The sequence below is a fragment of the Sorex fumeus genome, unplaced genomic scaffold, assembly GCF_029834395.1.
Source record: "Sorex fumeus unplaced genomic scaffold, SorFum_2.1 ptg000164l, whole genome shotgun sequence".
Classification (NCBI taxonomy): domain Eukaryota; kingdom Metazoa; phylum Chordata; class Mammalia; order Eulipotyphla; family Soricidae; genus Sorex; species Sorex fumeus.
The window spans coordinates 857,666-875,343 of NW_026606221.1; the positions used below are offsets into that span (position 1 = coordinate 857,666).

Here is a 17,678-nt window from a genome sequence, read left to right on the forward strand (position 1 = left end):
GAAAATGTCCCAGGGCTGTGGGCTGCGCCTTGGACCTGTCGGGTGGGTCTCTCCTTGTTCTTCGGCTTCCAAGAACAATGATGTCAAGAGCAGCAGCGAGACAGCTTCACCCTTCGAGACCTTTCCTCTGCAAGGACACGCAGGGGATTCTTCCGCCGTGGTCCACGTGAGGGGCAAGCGGAGAGCCCCCAGCCCACTGTGAGGGAAGCAGGACGGACGGAGTTGTGGCTGTCCCGGGATGCACAGAGGCAGTCCAGCCTTGGTGGTGTGGGGGCGGGGGGGGAGCCCAGGCCTCACCGCTGGGTCAATGTGTTGACCCGCAGGGCGAGTGTCTCCATGGCGGGACCACGAGCCAGTCCGGATGCATGATAAAAAGTTCCAGTGTAGATGGCAAAATGAGAAAAACGTGTTATATAAAGTCTATAATAAAATTTAATCATCCAATACAAAGGTAAATAAATCTTTTCCCTTCGTTTCTGATGTTAAAAAGTCTCTGATTAAAGGAAAGTGAGAGAAAATAGCTTTTTCTCCTAACTGAAGTAATGCTGGTCTCCCGCAGTATATCAATTTCAGATGCACAGACATACCTCAACATCTGCAGGTGATTTTATTTTATTATTATTATTATTGCTGTTTGGGTCACACCCAGCAATGCACAGGGGTTACTCCTGGCTCATGCACTCAGGAATCACTCCTGGCGGTGCTCGGGGGACCCCATGGGATGCTGGGAATCAAACCTGGGTTGGCTGCGTGCAAGGCAAACGCCCTCCCCGCTGTGCCATTGCTCCAGCCTCTGTGGGTGATTTTATGCTTGTCACCAAGAATCTCATTTTCATCCTTTGCCCAGCTATGGACGCCTTTCATCCAAATCCAGCAGCGTAATCTAAGTCTGAGCAGGACTGCATGCCTCAAAGTAATGTGACATTCCAGATCAAGGTTCAAAATGCAAATGGAGAATTAGATAAACAAATCTGACACCTGAATCTTCCCACACTAAGACAGTTTCTAGGACACAGGCCTCCTGACAGGGAGGTTGACTGGAGGAAGGGGAGCTCAGTGGTTTTCTCCTACACCCAACATCATTGGCTATGCTCACCAGCAAGGGGTGGGGGCAGTTATTGCTGTGATTTTGCTTAAGGCGACTGAAAGAGAATTGATTACACAGGCTGAGATCTCAAGACTTTAAAAATCTACATTTCAAAAAGTGCTATCTCCGAACTGTGAAGAAAATAACAGGAACTCACTGAATTTTTCCCCCTTCCCCTCTATAATGAGCGATTAGTCCACAGGTGGAACAAAGAGAAAGTCATGAGAACAATAAACAACTGTGAGGCTATTTTCTTCATTTTAGGAAATTGCTCTAGAAAATTGTTCTAGAAAATCAGAGAGTCATAGAATGTTCTAGGGCTTGAGCAGATAAACCTGAAAAAAAAACTCCAAAGCACTAGCAAGAAACCACCAGGTGTCACCCTGAAGAGTCCACATTGCCTGCTGAGAAGAGGGAAGATGCCTGCAGCCCAGCAAGTAAGTTTCTATGGCCACGTCTGCAGAACAGGAAATACACAGACAACTAATCATATTGGCCTTCAAGGTGGAAGAAAGTTCATAAAGAAAAGAAAGGAATGGAGAAATAGGACAGCAGAAAGGGCACTTGCCTTGCACACGGTCAACCCAGGTCCAATCCTGGACACCCCATATGGTCCCCTGAGCACCGCACCAGGAGTGATTCTTGACTGCAGAGCCAGGAGTCAGCCCTGAGAATCACCAAGAGTGGCCCCAAACCCAAAATAAAACAAAACAAAAATAATAAAGAAAGAAGAAGCTTCACTCAGGGACTACACCCCACCTGACAGGTAAGAACACTTTCTAGGAGGAGGGGATCTCCTGAGTGGGGTTCAAGGGGGCTTGGGGACTGCTTCCGGCAACACGTGGCCAGTTGGGAAGTAGGCTGCGGTTTCAAGGGTGCCGGAAGCTGCAGGGCTACCCCAGCACACCGGGAGGCCTCCAGGGTTCAGCCCAGCAATGCTAGGAAGAGACCCCGGTCGGGCTGTACAATCCCCGGACTCCCCTGTACTGGTCAAGTTAACTTGGGAAAGCAAAGTAATCGTCAAAGCAGTGGCCTCCATCTAATGGTTCAGGGATTTCCTGGATCCAGAATGTCTTGCCTTAGCTTTCCTTCTGGAAACATAGAGCCGCCTCTTTCAGAATGACAGAATTCCCTGGGGAAATAGAAACCCTCCGCTTCAGTTCCCCAGCAATTGGTTCTGATGCTCTAAATAGCGTGGAAAGCTGCCAGAGAGTGCCTGTGAGCGACCCCGGGGAAGGAGCACGGGCGGTGGGTCTGGGCAAGGCAATCTCACGGGACAGGGCAGCGACACCAAGTCTTGTCACAGGCCGTCGTTTAATGAAAAGTCACATTTAGTTTCTTCACTCCATACGCGTCAGTAGGTTTGCTCTAGCAACGCCACAGGGAAATGTGGTTCCGTGAAAAGTGCTCGGCAGAAGGTACGATCGGGACCTCCTTCCTGACCATGCCTTAATTCACAGACTTGGCACTTCTCACTTGACCTGAAAGGAAACAGATTTTCGATGACATTTCATTAGCCCGCGGTAGACAATAAAAACGAGAGCCAGGTTTTGAAAGCAACGGGCGTGAAATAAAACGGCAGGCCAGCCTAAACCGGTCATTGAGCCCAGAACACACCCAGTTTAGGGGGAACACGGTGAAATCACTCCTCATCAGGAGACTGTTGCCGTTAATAACGGGCACTGGGAGGGAAGCTGTCAGCGAAGAACTTCTCTTTCTGCATCGAAGAATGAGGGCCTGCTCCCGAGGTTACCTTACAGGGAGGGGCAAGACCACCAGGGTTCCCTGAGCACTGCTTGGGAGCCCCTCACACAGTGTCCCACCACCCCAAAGAATCCCAGAATCTCAGAAATAACAGCACTGCTCATCCTCATCCCCATCTTTTCTGACACTCAAACCACTTCCCCCCCAGACTTACGGGCGAGGCTCATTTTCGTGTAGATGGGAGTCACGATGTCTTCCAGGTGCTGCTTCTGCTCATAGATTTCCTTGATGGATGCCTGCAGGTGCGTGTCCAGCCACTCGCTTTTCATCCGGCATGCGTTGAGGATCGTGTTCTGTGGACAAACGCAGAGACTGCATGTCATGACCCTGGGTAGGGAGGTCTCACCAGGGCCCCTCGATGAGGAAATGCACCTTCTACATTGCCCAGTGGGGCTACTTTTAGTTTGTTGTTGGGTGAGCACACCTGACAAGTGCTCAAAGGCTGCTCCTGACTTTGTGCTCGTGAGTGAACCCTGGAGGTACTCGGGGGACCACACACAGTGTTGGGGGACCTGCATCCAAGGCAAGAGGCTGACCCCTGGAACAGTTCTCAGGCCCCTCAGCTGAGTCTGTATTCTCACGGGGTCCTGGGACAAAGAGCAGTGTTCGAAAAGGCTGGAAGGATGACGCAGGAGTCCCTGCAACTCCACATCCCCCCAGAGGCCCGGAGGAAGAGAAAGTGCAGAGAATGCAGGGGGAGCTTCCCCCACAGGAAACCTTCCCACTCTGCGTTGCAAAACCATCTCGACTGCACTTACACCACAAAATGAAAATGTTTACTGCTAAACAGAAACGAAGCACTATATTTCACATCCTATCCATATTATTATATATGGATATTATATATATTATTATATTATTTCTGCAATAGTGATTTGCAGAAATAAGTAGATTTGGAAGGACGTTCGTACTATATTCAGAGGAAAAAAGCAAATGAAAGAATAACTGGGATAGCACGAACCTATTCTCTTTTGTTTGTTTGTTTGTTTTTTGAGCCAAACCTGGCAATACTCAGGACTTACCCTTGGCTCTGCGCTGAAGGATCACTCCTAACAGACTCGGGGGACTACACGGGGTGCCAGAGATTGAACCTGGGTCAGCTGTGTGCAAGGCAAACGTCCTACCTGCTGTACTCTCTCTCCAACCTTGAACTTATTTTTTATAAGAACAAAATATCTCATAAATCTGTATGTGTATAAACAAGTTAATCTGTATGTGTATACACGAGTTTATAGAAGTGAAGGAGAAGCTATGGTGAATTTACAAAATTATTATTAGAACCACAGGGTATGATGCCTGGGAATGAAATGGTGTAGATATTGTGTTTGCTTAATGTTTTTTATCTTTTCTATAATTAATACATGTATGTGAAATTTCTAGTTTAAGCAAACACTTAAAAACTGAACTTAAGGAAGCTTTGATGTGTTTGGGTGATGTGTGTAGCGAGGAAACTGGACAGTGGGTAGGGTACCTGTGGTGTGTACGACCAACCCAGGTTAGATCCCTGACATCCCACGTGGTCCCCCAGCACCACCAGGAGGAATCCTTAAGTTCAGAGCCAGAAATAACCCCTGAGCATCACGGGGTGCTCCCCCAAACAACAACAAAGAGAAAGCTTTATGGTAAGTCGTTTAATGGCACTGTTTGTACCGGAAGATTTCATTTTGCAAACTGAACTATTATAATAGAAGAATATTCTACCAATTTTACTGATACTTTGCTTGCTTTATAAGACCCTTTGCAAAGTATTCTATGCAACAAGTAAAATATGGAAGTTAGCGTGTTCTAAGACGTGGCCAACTTGGTTCACTTTTAGTAACAAATCATTCTTTCTCATCCAGATTCTTCTTGTTTTTGTTTTGGGGCCACACCTGACAATGTTTGTGGATTACTCCTGGCTCTGCACTCAGGAATTACTCCCGGCAGTGCTCAGGGGAGCCTATGGGATGCCGGGAATTGAACCTGGGCCCATCGTGTGCCAGGCAAGTGCCCTACCCTCTGTACTATTGTCCACACTCCCTCAAGCAGGTTCTAAGTCATGATAAAATTATTTCAACTCATTTCATTTCACAAAGCATCCTACACAGAAATGAAGACATAATTTTACACCCAAAGAGTCCTTGCTGCCATCTGAATCTGCTCTTTTTCTACAGTGAGTAGTACGGCGTGTTGCAGCCTGTTTCACAACGGGCTCTCTCTATGCCTTTGATTTCTACCGGAACATAAAACCTGATGAATGAGAAGCCGTATATACTAAAATATATGCTGCATGCCCGAGTTTTTTTTTTTTTTTTGGCGTTTTGGGTCACACCCGGCAATGCACAAGGGTTATTCCTGGGGCTGGAATGATAACACAGCAGGTAGGGCGTTTGCCTTGCACACGGCCAGACCCGGGTTCCATTCCCAGCATTCCATAGGGTCCCCTGAGCACCGCCAGGAGTAATTCCTGAGTGCAGAGCCAGGAGTAAGCCCTGTGCATCACCAGGTGTGACCCAAAAAGAAAAATAAACAAATAAGGGTTATTTCTGGCTCTGCACTCAGGAATTACTCCTGGTGGTGCTCAGGGGACCATATGGGATGCTGGGAATCGAACTCTGGCCGACCGCATACAAGGCAAATGTCCTACCCACTGTGCTATCACTCCAGCCCCTGCTTGCCTGAGTTTTCCAACACAATGATGAGCTGAGGACTTCTACTCTGTAGAAGCACTTGCTCTCCCTAAGCTTATCCCAGGGCCAACCTAAATGCACGCGACCTCCCAAGTCTAACCCACTCGTCCCCATCCCTAGTGGCCTTTCCCCGATCCTGCTGCTGCTGCTTTGAGAGAGAAATCTGGGTTCCACCCCACCCCACCCCACCCCCATCTGACTACTGGAACTGCTTTCCCCATTCAGACGCAGCCCTCGGCAATGCAGTGGGACTTGCAGGGCCCAGCAACTCCGCTGTGAGTTCACCAGATTTCTCTTCCGTCTCCCTCTTACCGGAGCCTGCACAGAAGGGAGAGGAGGGAGGAGGAGAGAGCAGCGAGGGGCTGGTCTCCTGAGCCCTGGGGGATGACATTACAGATCTCAAGGGGTCTCGGGAGGCACCTTGTCTTCTTTGAAGAGCTTCGGCTGTCCCTTCTCTGTGTCTGTCACTCCAGCAAAGACCTTGGCGATGTACCTTTTCAGAGTCAGCCTGGCATCTGGAAAAGCAGAGCAGGGAAAGGGATACTCACGTCAGAACAGCGCTCAGCAGCTGGTATTGTGCTACCACAAAACCAGCGGGTTAGACAACACAGAAGACAGCTGCTTCCACGGCGGTTGTTTCCACTGAAATTCAACCATCATCATCATCATCAATCAGAGCATTTGGGGTGTCGCTGTGTTCCTCGAACTGGGGTTAAGAGTTCTGAAGAATAAATAAAAACTTGATATCTAGTGGCTGGTTCTGGAGGTCTTCGGCCGCCAGAGCCCTGGTCAGGGCGGGGAGGAAAACTCAACCCACTCCCCTCCAAGGGGCCCCGGCGAGGACAGCCAGGTGCAGGGGCAGGACATTCTGCCATCCTCCACCCAGATCCTCCAAATTCCAGTAGGCAGGGGTCACACCCACCACCAGGCCCCCTGGCGCCGTGTAATACCATCAACGGCCAAGACTCAGAGACTGTAAAATCCAGCTCCCAGAAGCGCGCGGCCACATTTGCGGCCACGCGACATCTTATTATCTCATTCCTACTTTGGGCTGGAGCTATAGCACAGCAGTAGGGCGTTTGCCTTGCACGCAGCCAACGTGGCCAACCCGAGTTCGATTCCTCCGCCCCTCTCGGAGAGCCCAGCAAGCTACCGAGAGTATCTCGCCCGCACGGCAGAACCTGGCAAGCTCCCCGTGACGTATTCGATATGCCAAAGACAGTAACAACAAAGTCTCCAATGGAGACGTTACTGGGCCCGCTCGAGCAAATCGATGATCAACGGGAGGGCCTTTACTTTTACTTACTTACTTTGGATATACTGGCAGGCTACCGAATGTAACCTGCCCACACAGCAGAGTCTGGCAAACTCCCCGTGGCGTCCCCAATATGCCAAATACCAGCAACAATGATGGGTCTCATTCTCCTAAAGAGCCTTGAATATGACACTTTCTTAAAAATCTCAGGGCTAGGATGAAGGAGACGTTACTGGGGCCTGCTCGAGGCAATCGACGAATAACGGGATGGTCGTGATATCTAGTGCCAGAGAGCACAGTAGATAAACACTTGCCTGGCTCAGAGCCGACCTGGGTTTAATCCCTGCCCAGGATCTCAGACGGTCCCCTGAAATGAGCCCTAAACTCAGAGCCAAGAGTGAGCCCTGAGCACCGTCAGGTGTGGCCCAAGCTCTCCGTTCCCACAACAAAACCATGACACTCAGTCCACAGAGACGTTACACAGGGGAGGGTTTTTGGCACTTTCGGTTGCCCAAGCCTCTCTCCACTGCCTCTCCACGTTGCCACTTCCTGCACTTTGTCCAGTACTTCTCCAGACACTCTCCTCAAAGCTCCTGCTCACCAGACTCTGTGTACTGCTCCACCATAGGCCCGGGAACATTCTTCAATCTCACCCACTTTCAATGCTCCTCTGGCCTCTTTCTTCCTCTTCCAGAGCGTGAGCTCCTGAAAGGCAGGACTTTCCTGTTGTCTCATCTCTGCTTTGACCCTGCCTCACGCTATAGGACGTGGCACCACGGAAGGGACAGAGGTTAGCAGGAGGAGACACCCAATAACCGATTGACTATTGGAAAAGAAGGGAGGCCCTGGGTGGGTACAGGGCTGTAGGTGTCGCCATTTCTCTAGACCCCGTCCTACTTCATGAGGACCGAGTGGGTTCCGGGAGTTCATTTCACACGATTAGTCTGAGCTGATGAGCCAGCAGCATCTCTGGAAGATGTCCACTTTTCAGAAGCCAGAGCAGTGAAAACCATTCTGCAGAAAGAAAGCAGCAGCCTCAAAACGCTGGCCTTCGGCTGCCCACTGACTGTTGGTGACCTCACAGTGGCTGGTGATGTGACAATGGTCGTCAGTCGACAGAGTTCATGGGGCATGTGCTGGTGACAAGGAAGATTCCCTCACATGTTCCGCCATGAAAAGCATCTAACACTCAGGACACTTCTACTCTGTCTGAGAAATTTTGGCCCTCGACTTCTTTTCCAACTGGGAAAGATGCCCATTTTCCCTCTGTTTATCTGCTTCTTCATGGACAGCTTTTGCATCTGTGATAGAGCTACCTGGACAAAGGTTGGATGGGAGATTTTTCCAGAAGAAATACCTTATCTGAAAGTTCCGCTTCCGCCATCCCACTGTCTCCCTTACCCTCTGGACAGACTCTGCTGCAATTTTGGCAACAAAGACACCCTCTATGGCTGCCTGCAACTCATTTACATTTCCCTGGAAGCTCTGGGTCTAATCCTGCTTGTCCTGTCAGTGCACTACCTGTGGATGAAATGGAAGAAACACAAAAAAAAGGTGACTGCGTGACGCGAATATTAAGGCCGTAGAGCAGGCCGCCACCTTCCTGAGGGAAAGAACCACGCCTGTCCCTTCCCTTCTCCGCCCTTTCTGTCCCTGGCGAGAGTGTCCTGCACACACACGAGGGTCCCAGCCCACACAGACCCAATTAGATGGCCCTTAATCTGCTGATCGCTGCAGAGCGTTTAAAAACACAACAGAAAAGCAGTGAGCTGCAGTGATGAGAATGTAATTGCAGAACATATCAGAAGTTATCCGTCTGGGCCAAGAGGTAAATCATTCGCCCTTTCTCTGTTCTCTCAGCCATAAAATGAAGCACCTGGGATAAGAGCGGAAATCCTCTCCAGACACGCCCTCCAAGTTAATTATACAAAAAAAAAAAATCCTGCCATTTCTTTATTTTTTTTTTTAATTGAATCACTGTGAGATACAGTTACGAAGCTTTCACGGTTGAGTTCCAGTCATGCAATGATCGGACACCCATCCTTCCACCAGGGCACATTTTCCACCACCAATGTCTCCAGTATCCCCCACCCCCCACCCCAACCCTCCCCTTGCCTCTATGGCAGACAATTTCCCCCATACGCTCTACTTTCTGGGCACTGCCATTACCTGAATGAACCAGAAATGAACTTTTAATCTTCTGATAACATTCTAGGATCTCCGGCTAAACTCCCCCCTTCACCTCTTTGCTCCATACTTATTAAAATCTCACTAACAGAACTTCAGTGACCCTCACATGTAGATATTCATTTTGATTATAACTATGATTTGATTGTCTTCCAAGCCATTCCTCCTGCCACAAAAAGCTATCCCATGTTTCTGATGGTGATACTGATGACTATAATCTCATAAAGGGGCAGACGCAGAAAAGCATTTCTTCTGCACTGAGATTTTTTACACAGTAATCTTTTTGTATGCATAAATAAGTAATCTTCTGCTTTTTAATAATTATGTATAGCATATAATTAAATATAAAGTATATAACTTGTACGAAATCTTTCATTTACATAACTATTAGATATACTCTTGAATCTTACAACTAAGTAACATCTTACAACTGAGGAACAGAGGAGGGGTAGATGAAATATTTCTTTGGCATTTATAAAAGATCCGTCTATAGTCTCCTTTCTTTGAGTAATGCAGCATGTGAACTTTGAGTTTACAGACCCGCATCGCTCAATGACAGGGATCCTGATGACCGTGTCTGTCCCCTGTGTCTCGGTGTGCTCACTCAAACCCGGCCGGCAGAGCTGTGTGCCCCAAGTACATGGGGCACAACCTAGTAAATCTGTCACTGACAGGGTGATGTGGTGCATGGCACACACACACATCCAGCAAGGACTGAATCTGCACAGCAGGAAGAAAGCAGTCAGTCACACTGCTCTCTGTCCTTTCAGCTGGAAACAACACAGGCTGCCCCAGAAACCCCGAGCAAAGCCGAGAACCAGTCCTCCTACGACATTGACCAGATCCTCTGCAAACTGGTAGCTACGACATCCATGATGACCAACTACCTGAACCAGGTCTTCGCCCGCCCTCCGGCCAAGAAGGGCAAGAGCCGCAAAGGGCGAGGGAAAAAAACGAAGGAGAAGGAGCCCGCGGAGCCCAAGGCGTCCACGTGCAAATGCAGTGCACCCCCATATGAAGATTATGCAAGAAACCTCCTGACGGAACTAATGTAAGACTAGAGAGGTTTCCTGCAGAGAGAGATGTTCTGTCTTGATAAACTTTCCAAACAAGTTCAGGTGAAAAAGCCATTTCCACTGGGCAAAAAAAAGCATACACACACACACAAAAAGTACTGCGAAAGAACATTCCATCACAGGCTGGTATTCAGTGTGACCTGGTCTGTTAAGATCTATTAGATTACTAACCTCTAACCGGTCTGTAGAATCTTGAGCAAGTAGTTCAATAAATCCATGATTTAGCCAAATTCACTTGTGATTTTTTGTTTCTGAGCAAATTTTATGGCCAAATAAAATTAGGAGATTTAGTTTCCTGTCTCGGAGCGCAAGAAGTAGTCTGGGAGTAGGAAGGGAGAGATTCATCTTTTGTATAATTTTTCTTAGCAGTAGGGTAATTAATCTAAGAATCAACATTTAAAAATTGTCAAATGATTGCTTTTTTTTGCGGGGAGAGTCTTATTTTCTTTGGCTTGGGGCCTATAACCAGCAGTGCTCGGGGCTTTCTCCTCGCTCTGTGCTCAGGGATCCTAGCGGTGCTCAGGATAGAATGTGCGTTGACTGCGTGCAGGCACGTAGCCGTGCCCACTAATAACAGAAGAGAACTGTCCCCCCAAGGGTGACAGCCTGACCCTATTTTGCAGACTTCGTCTCACTTCCCCGCTGCCCCTCACTCCATATTCATGAATGTCTTCCCCTTTTAAATAATTTGCATTATTTTGATGGGGCAGGGGGTACTCGAACATGTACAAATCTCCAAATCTCTCGAACCCAAAGAGTGAATCTCCAAGAGTGGAATTTTAAGCAGCTGGGAGACAGTTCTCTGGGGAGAGAGGTCGTTATTCCCAGAAATCTCTCCAGAAGATTCCTCCCGTCACCAGAAGGATAAGCAGGAGATTCATACTCTCAGCACTGTAGCACTGTCCTCCCATTGTTCATCGATTTGCTCGAGCGGGCACCAGTAATGTCTCCATGGTGAGACTTGTTGTGACTGTTTTTGGCATATTGAATATGCCACGGGGAGCTTGCCAGGCTCTGCCATGCGGGCAGAGATACTCTCGGTAGCTTGCCGGGCTCTCTGAGAGGGATGGAGGAATCGAACCCAGGTTGGTCGCATGCAATGCAAACGCCCTACCCACTGTGCTATCGCTCCAGCCCACTCTCAGTTAAACAAATGTTAATTTTTACGTGAAGTATGTGTATTCTGACATTCCACAAAAAGCTCCATGCCTTGTATACCAGTCTGGTGGTAAATTTTAAAATGCGAGTTTGTTTTTTATGGTCTTTTATCTCCTTCACAAGGAAATGCATAGAACTCACCCATGTGAAGACGTAAGTAGATGAATGCTGAAAACGAAACTCTATACATATAAGCCTCAGTGTTTATTGTTTTTTTTTTCCAAGCCAGCAAAATTTGTCTCTAGGTGTATTTTGGTTTGTTCGGTTTTTGTGGTCATACCTAGAGGTATGCTGGCAATTACTCCTGGTATAGTGCTCAGTCATTTCTGGAAGGGTCCTGCAGTAACTGGGGATCTAGCCTGGGGTTGCTGCATGCAAAATGTGTGAAGCCCTTGGCGCCATGTCCCTAGCCCTCCTGATTTGGTTCCTAAGTACCTTGAGTCATACTTTAGGGAAGGAATTTTTTTTATATAATGCAGGAGTACTGCTGTTTATTCAGCCATTGATTAAGCTGACTGAATTGGGCATAAACTTCACGAGGGAAGGATTTTTAAGCCAGGGATGGAGTTACACACGCGAGAGTCAGCTTTGCAGGTATGAAGCCCTGAATGGAATCCCAGGTGCACCCCACCACACATATACACACACAGATTTTAGATATGAATTTCACCCGTAGTAGCTTCACGGACAGCTCAAATTCCATGTTATTTTTTTTTCTTTTTATCTATAGACTTAATCATAAAATCAACCTTGGAATTATTGGTACAAATTACTGAACAGGAATATTGCCCCCAGAAAACATTTCATACATGTGGACAATTACCTGTAACACAATCTACAAAGTATTTCCTCTTTTTTTTTGTCCTATAAGCGTCCTTCCCTCAGTTTCCTTATTTCCATAAATTCTCACGACCCCTTCCTGATTTTACTGACAAGCAAGCTCCTTATTGCCACCAAGTGATTCTCCTAAATACGATTTTCATCCTCTTTATACAATGCCTTTCAGTGGCTAGAGAATGCAAATGAAAATATCTTAGCCTAAAAAAAAAAAAAGTCCCATAGTCTGGTATTTCAGGGTCCAATCTGGCCAGACAGCAGCCACAACAGGCTTCAGTGTTGCTCACCAGCTGGCATGAAGAGACAGAGGCGCTTGCACCAGCGGTCTGATGTTCTACAGAGCCAGTTGGCAGGTGGAAAAGGCCAAAGAAAGCTGTTTTATACCAACTCACTTCATTCTCAAAGCTCCAATGAAGTCGGTAGAAAGACTTCAGAATCCTGGATCACATGCCTCAAGAGTATATGAGGCCAGGGTCAGAGCAGTAGTCCAGCGGGGAGGGCGTTTCCCTTGCACACGGCCGACCCGGGTTCGATCCCCAGCATCCCATAGGGTCCCCCAAGCACCGCCAGGAGTGATTCCTGAGTGCAGAGCCAGGAGGCAGCCCTGAGCGTCACTGGGTGGGACCCAAAGGAAAGAAAAGAAAGAGACAGAGAGAAAGAAAGAAAGAAAGAAAGAAAGAAAGAAAGAAAGAAAGAAAGGAAAGAAAGAAAGAGAAAAAGAGAGAGGAAGGAAGGAAGGAAGGAAGGAAGGAAGGAAGAGGGGCTGGAGTGATAGCACAGCGGGGAGGGCGTTTGCCTTGCATGTGGCTGACCCAGGTTCGATCCCCGGCATCCCATAGGGTCCCCCGAGCACCGCCAGGAGTGATTCCTGAGTGCAGAGCCAGGAGGAACCCCTGAGCATCGCCGGGTGGGACCCAAAAAGAAAAAAAAAAACGTATCTGAGGCATCGAGTACAAACACAGAGCCTACCCATCATCGAGCCCCCTTACCTGCCCACTCCAGGAATTCCACACACTCAGTCTGCAAGTACCGAGCCGCCACATCGCGAGCACTTTCCTCCCTGTAATTCAGAGCTTCTATGTCAGCATCCAACTCCACCAGGGCCTTCAGGGTCTCCAGGCGCCCCCAGGCCGCAGCACAGTGTAAAAGTGTGTAACCTGAACAAACCGAAAACACATGCAGCTCAGGAGGGTAAAGTGGCCGCCGCCTCCGCCGAGTTTCAGAGGCACCACAGTGATCAACACTGACTGAGCTCAGGATCAGGCGCGATGCTCAGGGATTCCCACACGGTAGCTAACAGCTTGCAAAAGCCCCACGAGGTCAGAACTACTTTCATGCCCGTATTTCAGATCAGGAAACTGAGGTCACAGTTAAGCAACAGGCCCAAGGAGACAAGCTGGAAAAACGGAGACGAGGGCTGGAGCGATAGCACAGCGGGCAGGGCGTTTGCCTTGCACGCAGCCAACATGGCCGACACAGGTTCGATTCCCAGCATCCCAGATGGTCCCCTGAGCACCGCCAGGAGTGATTCCTGAGTGCATGAGCCAGGAAGAACCCCTGGGCATCTCCGGGTATGACCCAAAAAGAAAAAAAAAAATGGAGACAAGATGTCAATACAGGCTCTCTAAAGATGCGAATCCTCCTCAATCGAAGCTGGCAGTGACGCCAGCAGCTCTCTCGTGAGGGACACAGTTCCAACCCACGGCTTTGGCTGAAGAAACTTTCATCAGTAATCACTGCTATCGGATGATTGTCCCAAATGGAATGGGGACGGGAAACACCAGGGAACCTCTGGCCTTGCAGCAGGCGTGGGAGCTTATAAAACTGGAGGGACAGGACAGCAGGGAGAGGACTTGCATTGCATATGGCAGACCCAGGTTCGAGCCCCAGCACCACATATAGTCTCCTGAGCCCACCAGGAGTGATGCCTGAGTGCAGTCAGGAGTCAGCCCTGAGCATCGCCGAGTGTCATATCAAAACAACCACAACAGAATGATAGTAAAAAAAACAATTTTTTTTTCTGCGGCTGGAGAGATAGCACAGCGGATAGGGCGTTTGCCGTGCACGCGGCCAACCCGGGTTCGATTTCCAGCATCCCATATGGTCCCCTGAGCACCGCCAGGAGTAATTCCTGAGTGCAGAGCCAGGAGTAACCTCTGTGCATCGCCAAGTGTGACCCAAAAAGAAAAAGAAATTTTTTTTTTCTCAGAGAGAAGAAAATGCCTCGACGTCATAGAGGCAGGCTGGGGTTGGGGGGTTGGGAGAGGTGATGGGAGGAAACTGGGAATACTGGGGATGGGAAGTGAGCATTGGTGGAGGGATGGGTGTTGGAACACTGTATGACTGCAACCTAATTAGGAACAGCCTTGTAAGGGTTTAACTCAGTGATTCAATAATAATAATAAAAAAAATCTTAGAAATTTAAAAAAAATATTTTTTTTTCTCTTCGAAGAGTGAAGACTACTGAAAGGTATTTTTCACTCTGAATATGAATGTGTCCCCCTAAAAAAAAATCTTATTGGGGCTGGAGTGATAGCACAGCGGGTAGGGCGTTTGCCTTGCATGCGGCCGACCCGGGTTCGGTTCCCAGCATCCCATAGGGTCCCCTGAGTACCACCAGGGGTAATTCCTGAGTGCAGAGCCAGGAGTGACCCAAAAAGCAAAAAAAAAAAAAAAATCTTATTAAACCCGAGATGTCTTTATCTGGGCCATTAAACGACTGGGGCCTGTGCGGTTCCTTTCTGGAGCTGTCCAAAACCGGCACCTCTCACTTTAAAGACAACGGGCACGTCTCTAAGCGCCCGGGAGAGGCCCATCGAGGCCAGCCGAAAACAAAATACCTCTGGTGGTCTTCTCGTTCAGATTCACGCCGTACTTGGCCAGAGCCCTGATCACGTCACTCTGCCCGGCCATGCACGCGGCGTACAGCAGGTTTCTGCCCACCACGTCCTCTGCCAGGAGGAACTGCATGGCCTGATCGTGCTGCGGGTCCTCGAAGATCTCCTGCAGACTCTCCACGTCGCCCGTGAGGACGGGCCGCAGGAGGGGGTTGAGACCCGTGCCCGCCTCCGCCGCCTCAGCTGCTGGCTCAGAGGCCTCCTCTGCCTCCACCTCCCCCTCTGGCTCTTCTGGCGAGGAGAAAAACAAGGATCTCTCAGAAACGCCCCGGGTGGGTCCTGCAGCCTCCATGGAAACGGGCCAGAGATACCTGAGGGAAGACAACAGTCTTAGCAAGCCATATCTGACACAGAACAACAACCACAGCAAGCCATACGTGGGGCAAAACAATCACAGTAAGACACACCTGAGGCAGAACAACAACCACAACAAGACATGCCTGAGGCAAAACAACAACCAGAGCAAGACACACCTGAGGCAAAACAACAACCACAACAAGACATGCCTGAGGCAAAACAACAACCACAACAAGACACGCCTGAGGCAAAACAACAACCACAACAAGACACGCCTGAGGCAAAACAACCACCACAAGACATACCTGAGGCAAAACAACAACCAGAGCAAGACACACCTGAGGCAAAACAACAACCACAACAAGACACACCTGAAGCAAAACAACCACCACAAGACACACCTGAGGCAAAACAACAACCAGAGCAAGACACACCTGAGGCAAAACAACAACCACAACAAGACACACCTGAGGCAAAACAACAACCAGAGCAAGACACACCTGAGGCAAAACAACAACCACAAGACATACCTGAGGCAAAACAACAACCAGAGCAAGACACACCTGAGGCAAAACTACAAGAGCAAGACACACCTGAGGCAAAACAACAACCACAAGACATACCTGAGGCAAAACAACCACCACAAGACATACCTGAGGCAAAACAACCACCACAGCAATACACACTTGAGGCAAAACAACAACCACAAGACACACCTGAGGCAAAACAACAACCACAAGACATACCTGAGGCAAAACAACCACCACAGCAATACACACTTGAGGCAAAACAACCACAAGACACACCTGAGGCAAAACAACAACCATAGCAATACACACCCGAGGCAAAACAACAACCAGTGCAAGACACACCTGAGGCAAAACAACCACAAGACACACCTGAGGCAAAACAACAACCAGTGCAAGACACACCTGAGGCAAAACAACAACCACAAGACACACCTGAGGCAAAACAACAACCAGTGCAAGACACACCTGAGGTAAAACAACAACCACAAGACACACCTGAGGCAAAACAACAACCAGTGCAAGACACACCTGAGGCAAAACAACAACCACAACAAAACACACCTGAGGCAAAACAACCACAACAAAACACACCTGAGGCAAAACAACAACCAGAGCAAGACACTCAACTCTGGGCCTGCTGTTCCTTAAAAACGCTGAGGGCAGGAGCAACACCAGGGAGGGTGTTTGCCTTGCATGCAGCCAACCCGGGTTCGATCCCCAGCATCCCAAAGGGTCCCCCGAGCACCGCCAGGAGTGATCCCTGAGTGCAGAACCAGGAGGAGCCCCTGAGCATCGCCGGGTGGGACCCAAAAAGCAAAAAATAAATAAGTCACTCTCACTGTCACCGTCCTCCCGTTGTTCATCGACTTGCTCGAGCGGCATCAGTAACGTCTCCATTGTGAGACTTGTGACTGTGTCTGGCATCTCGAATACCTCACAGTAGCCCAAAAAAAGAAAATCTAAAAAGCATTTTAGGGGCTCTCTGCAGAGACAGGACATCTGGGGTCGACCCCCCGCACCCCACAGGGCCCCTTGTGCCCCGCCAGGAGCGTTCCCCGAGCACTGAGCCAGGAGTCAGCCCTGAGCACCACCGGGTGCGACTCCCCCAAACCAACCACCACCGAAAAATGACAGTCGTCATTTCTTTTCTCCTCAGAGGGAGGCTGTGGAGGCGGGTTTCTCACTCCTGAAGGGAAGCGGGTGCGCCGCGACGACGCCCCCGTCAGTCGGTCCCGAGCACGCCCCCCCTCAGCCCCCTCAGGACCCCCCACCCGCCACCCCCTATTTCAGCGCAAAAAAAAAAAACGCCCCCGAGGGGGTCTCGACTGGGGCCCTCGGGTGCGGGCTGGGGGCTCGGGCCCCCCCTCAGCCCCCCCCTCAGCCCCGGGACCCCCGGGGGTCGCGCACTCCCGCCCCCCACTCACCCGCGGCCGAGACGACGTGCGCGCAGCCCGCGCGAGACGCCTCCCCCGCCTCCGACGCTCCCCCCCTCAGAGCCCCGCGCCCGCCCGCGAGCGCCACGGTTGCCATGACGACGGCACAGCCCGCGCGACAGGCCGCCGTCCCCGCCGCTGGCCCGGAGCCCGCGTGTGCGCAGCCGCGGTTTCCATGGCGACGCACAGCCCGCGCGCCCGGCCGCCCCCGCCCTGCGCACTCCCAGCGTGCGCATGCGCGGACCGCGGTTGCCACGGCGAGGCACAGCCCGTGCGACAGGCCGCCGACCCCGCCCGGAGCCCGGAGCCCGCGTGTGCGCAGCCGCGGTTTCCATGGCTACACACAGCCCGCGCGCCCGGCCGCCCCCGCCCTGCGCGCTCCCAGAGTGCGCATGCGCGTATTGCGGTTGCCTTGGCGACGGTTTAGCAATTCCCCCCTCCCTCCCGGCACCCTGCCTGCGGCTGACACCTGACACCTTCGCGCTCCC

General features: G+C 50.1%; 2 protein-coding genes across 2 annotated transcripts; one reads left to right on the forward strand and one right to left on the reverse strand.

Moving 5' to 3' along the window:
- Positions 1 to 2,451: 2,451 nt before the first annotated feature.
- Positions 2,452 to 17,202, reverse strand: ANKRD45 (ankyrin repeat domain 45). The gene is made up of 6 exons (XM_056107381.1): positions 17,182 to 17,202; positions 14,874 to 15,241; positions 13,023 to 13,190; positions 5,941 to 6,035; positions 3,006 to 3,144; positions 2,452 to 2,568 (listed from the first exon to the last, which is right to left on the reverse strand). The coding sequence occupies exons 2-6, from the start codon at positions 15,220 to 15,222 to the stop codon at positions 2,537 to 2,539; spliced, it is 783 nt and encodes a 260-aa protein (XP_055963356.1). The 5' UTR covers positions 15,223 to 15,241; positions 17,182 to 17,202; the 3' UTR covers positions 2,452 to 2,536.
- TEX50 (testis expressed 50) lies at positions 8,027 to 10,017 on the forward strand. The gene is made up of 2 exons (XM_056107379.1): positions 8,027 to 8,329; positions 9,733 to 10,017. The coding sequence occupies exons 1-2, from the start codon at positions 8,027 to 8,029 to the stop codon at positions 10,015 to 10,017; spliced, it is 588 nt and encodes a 195-aa protein (XP_055963354.1).
- Positions 17,203 to 17,678: the final 476 nt, after the last annotated feature.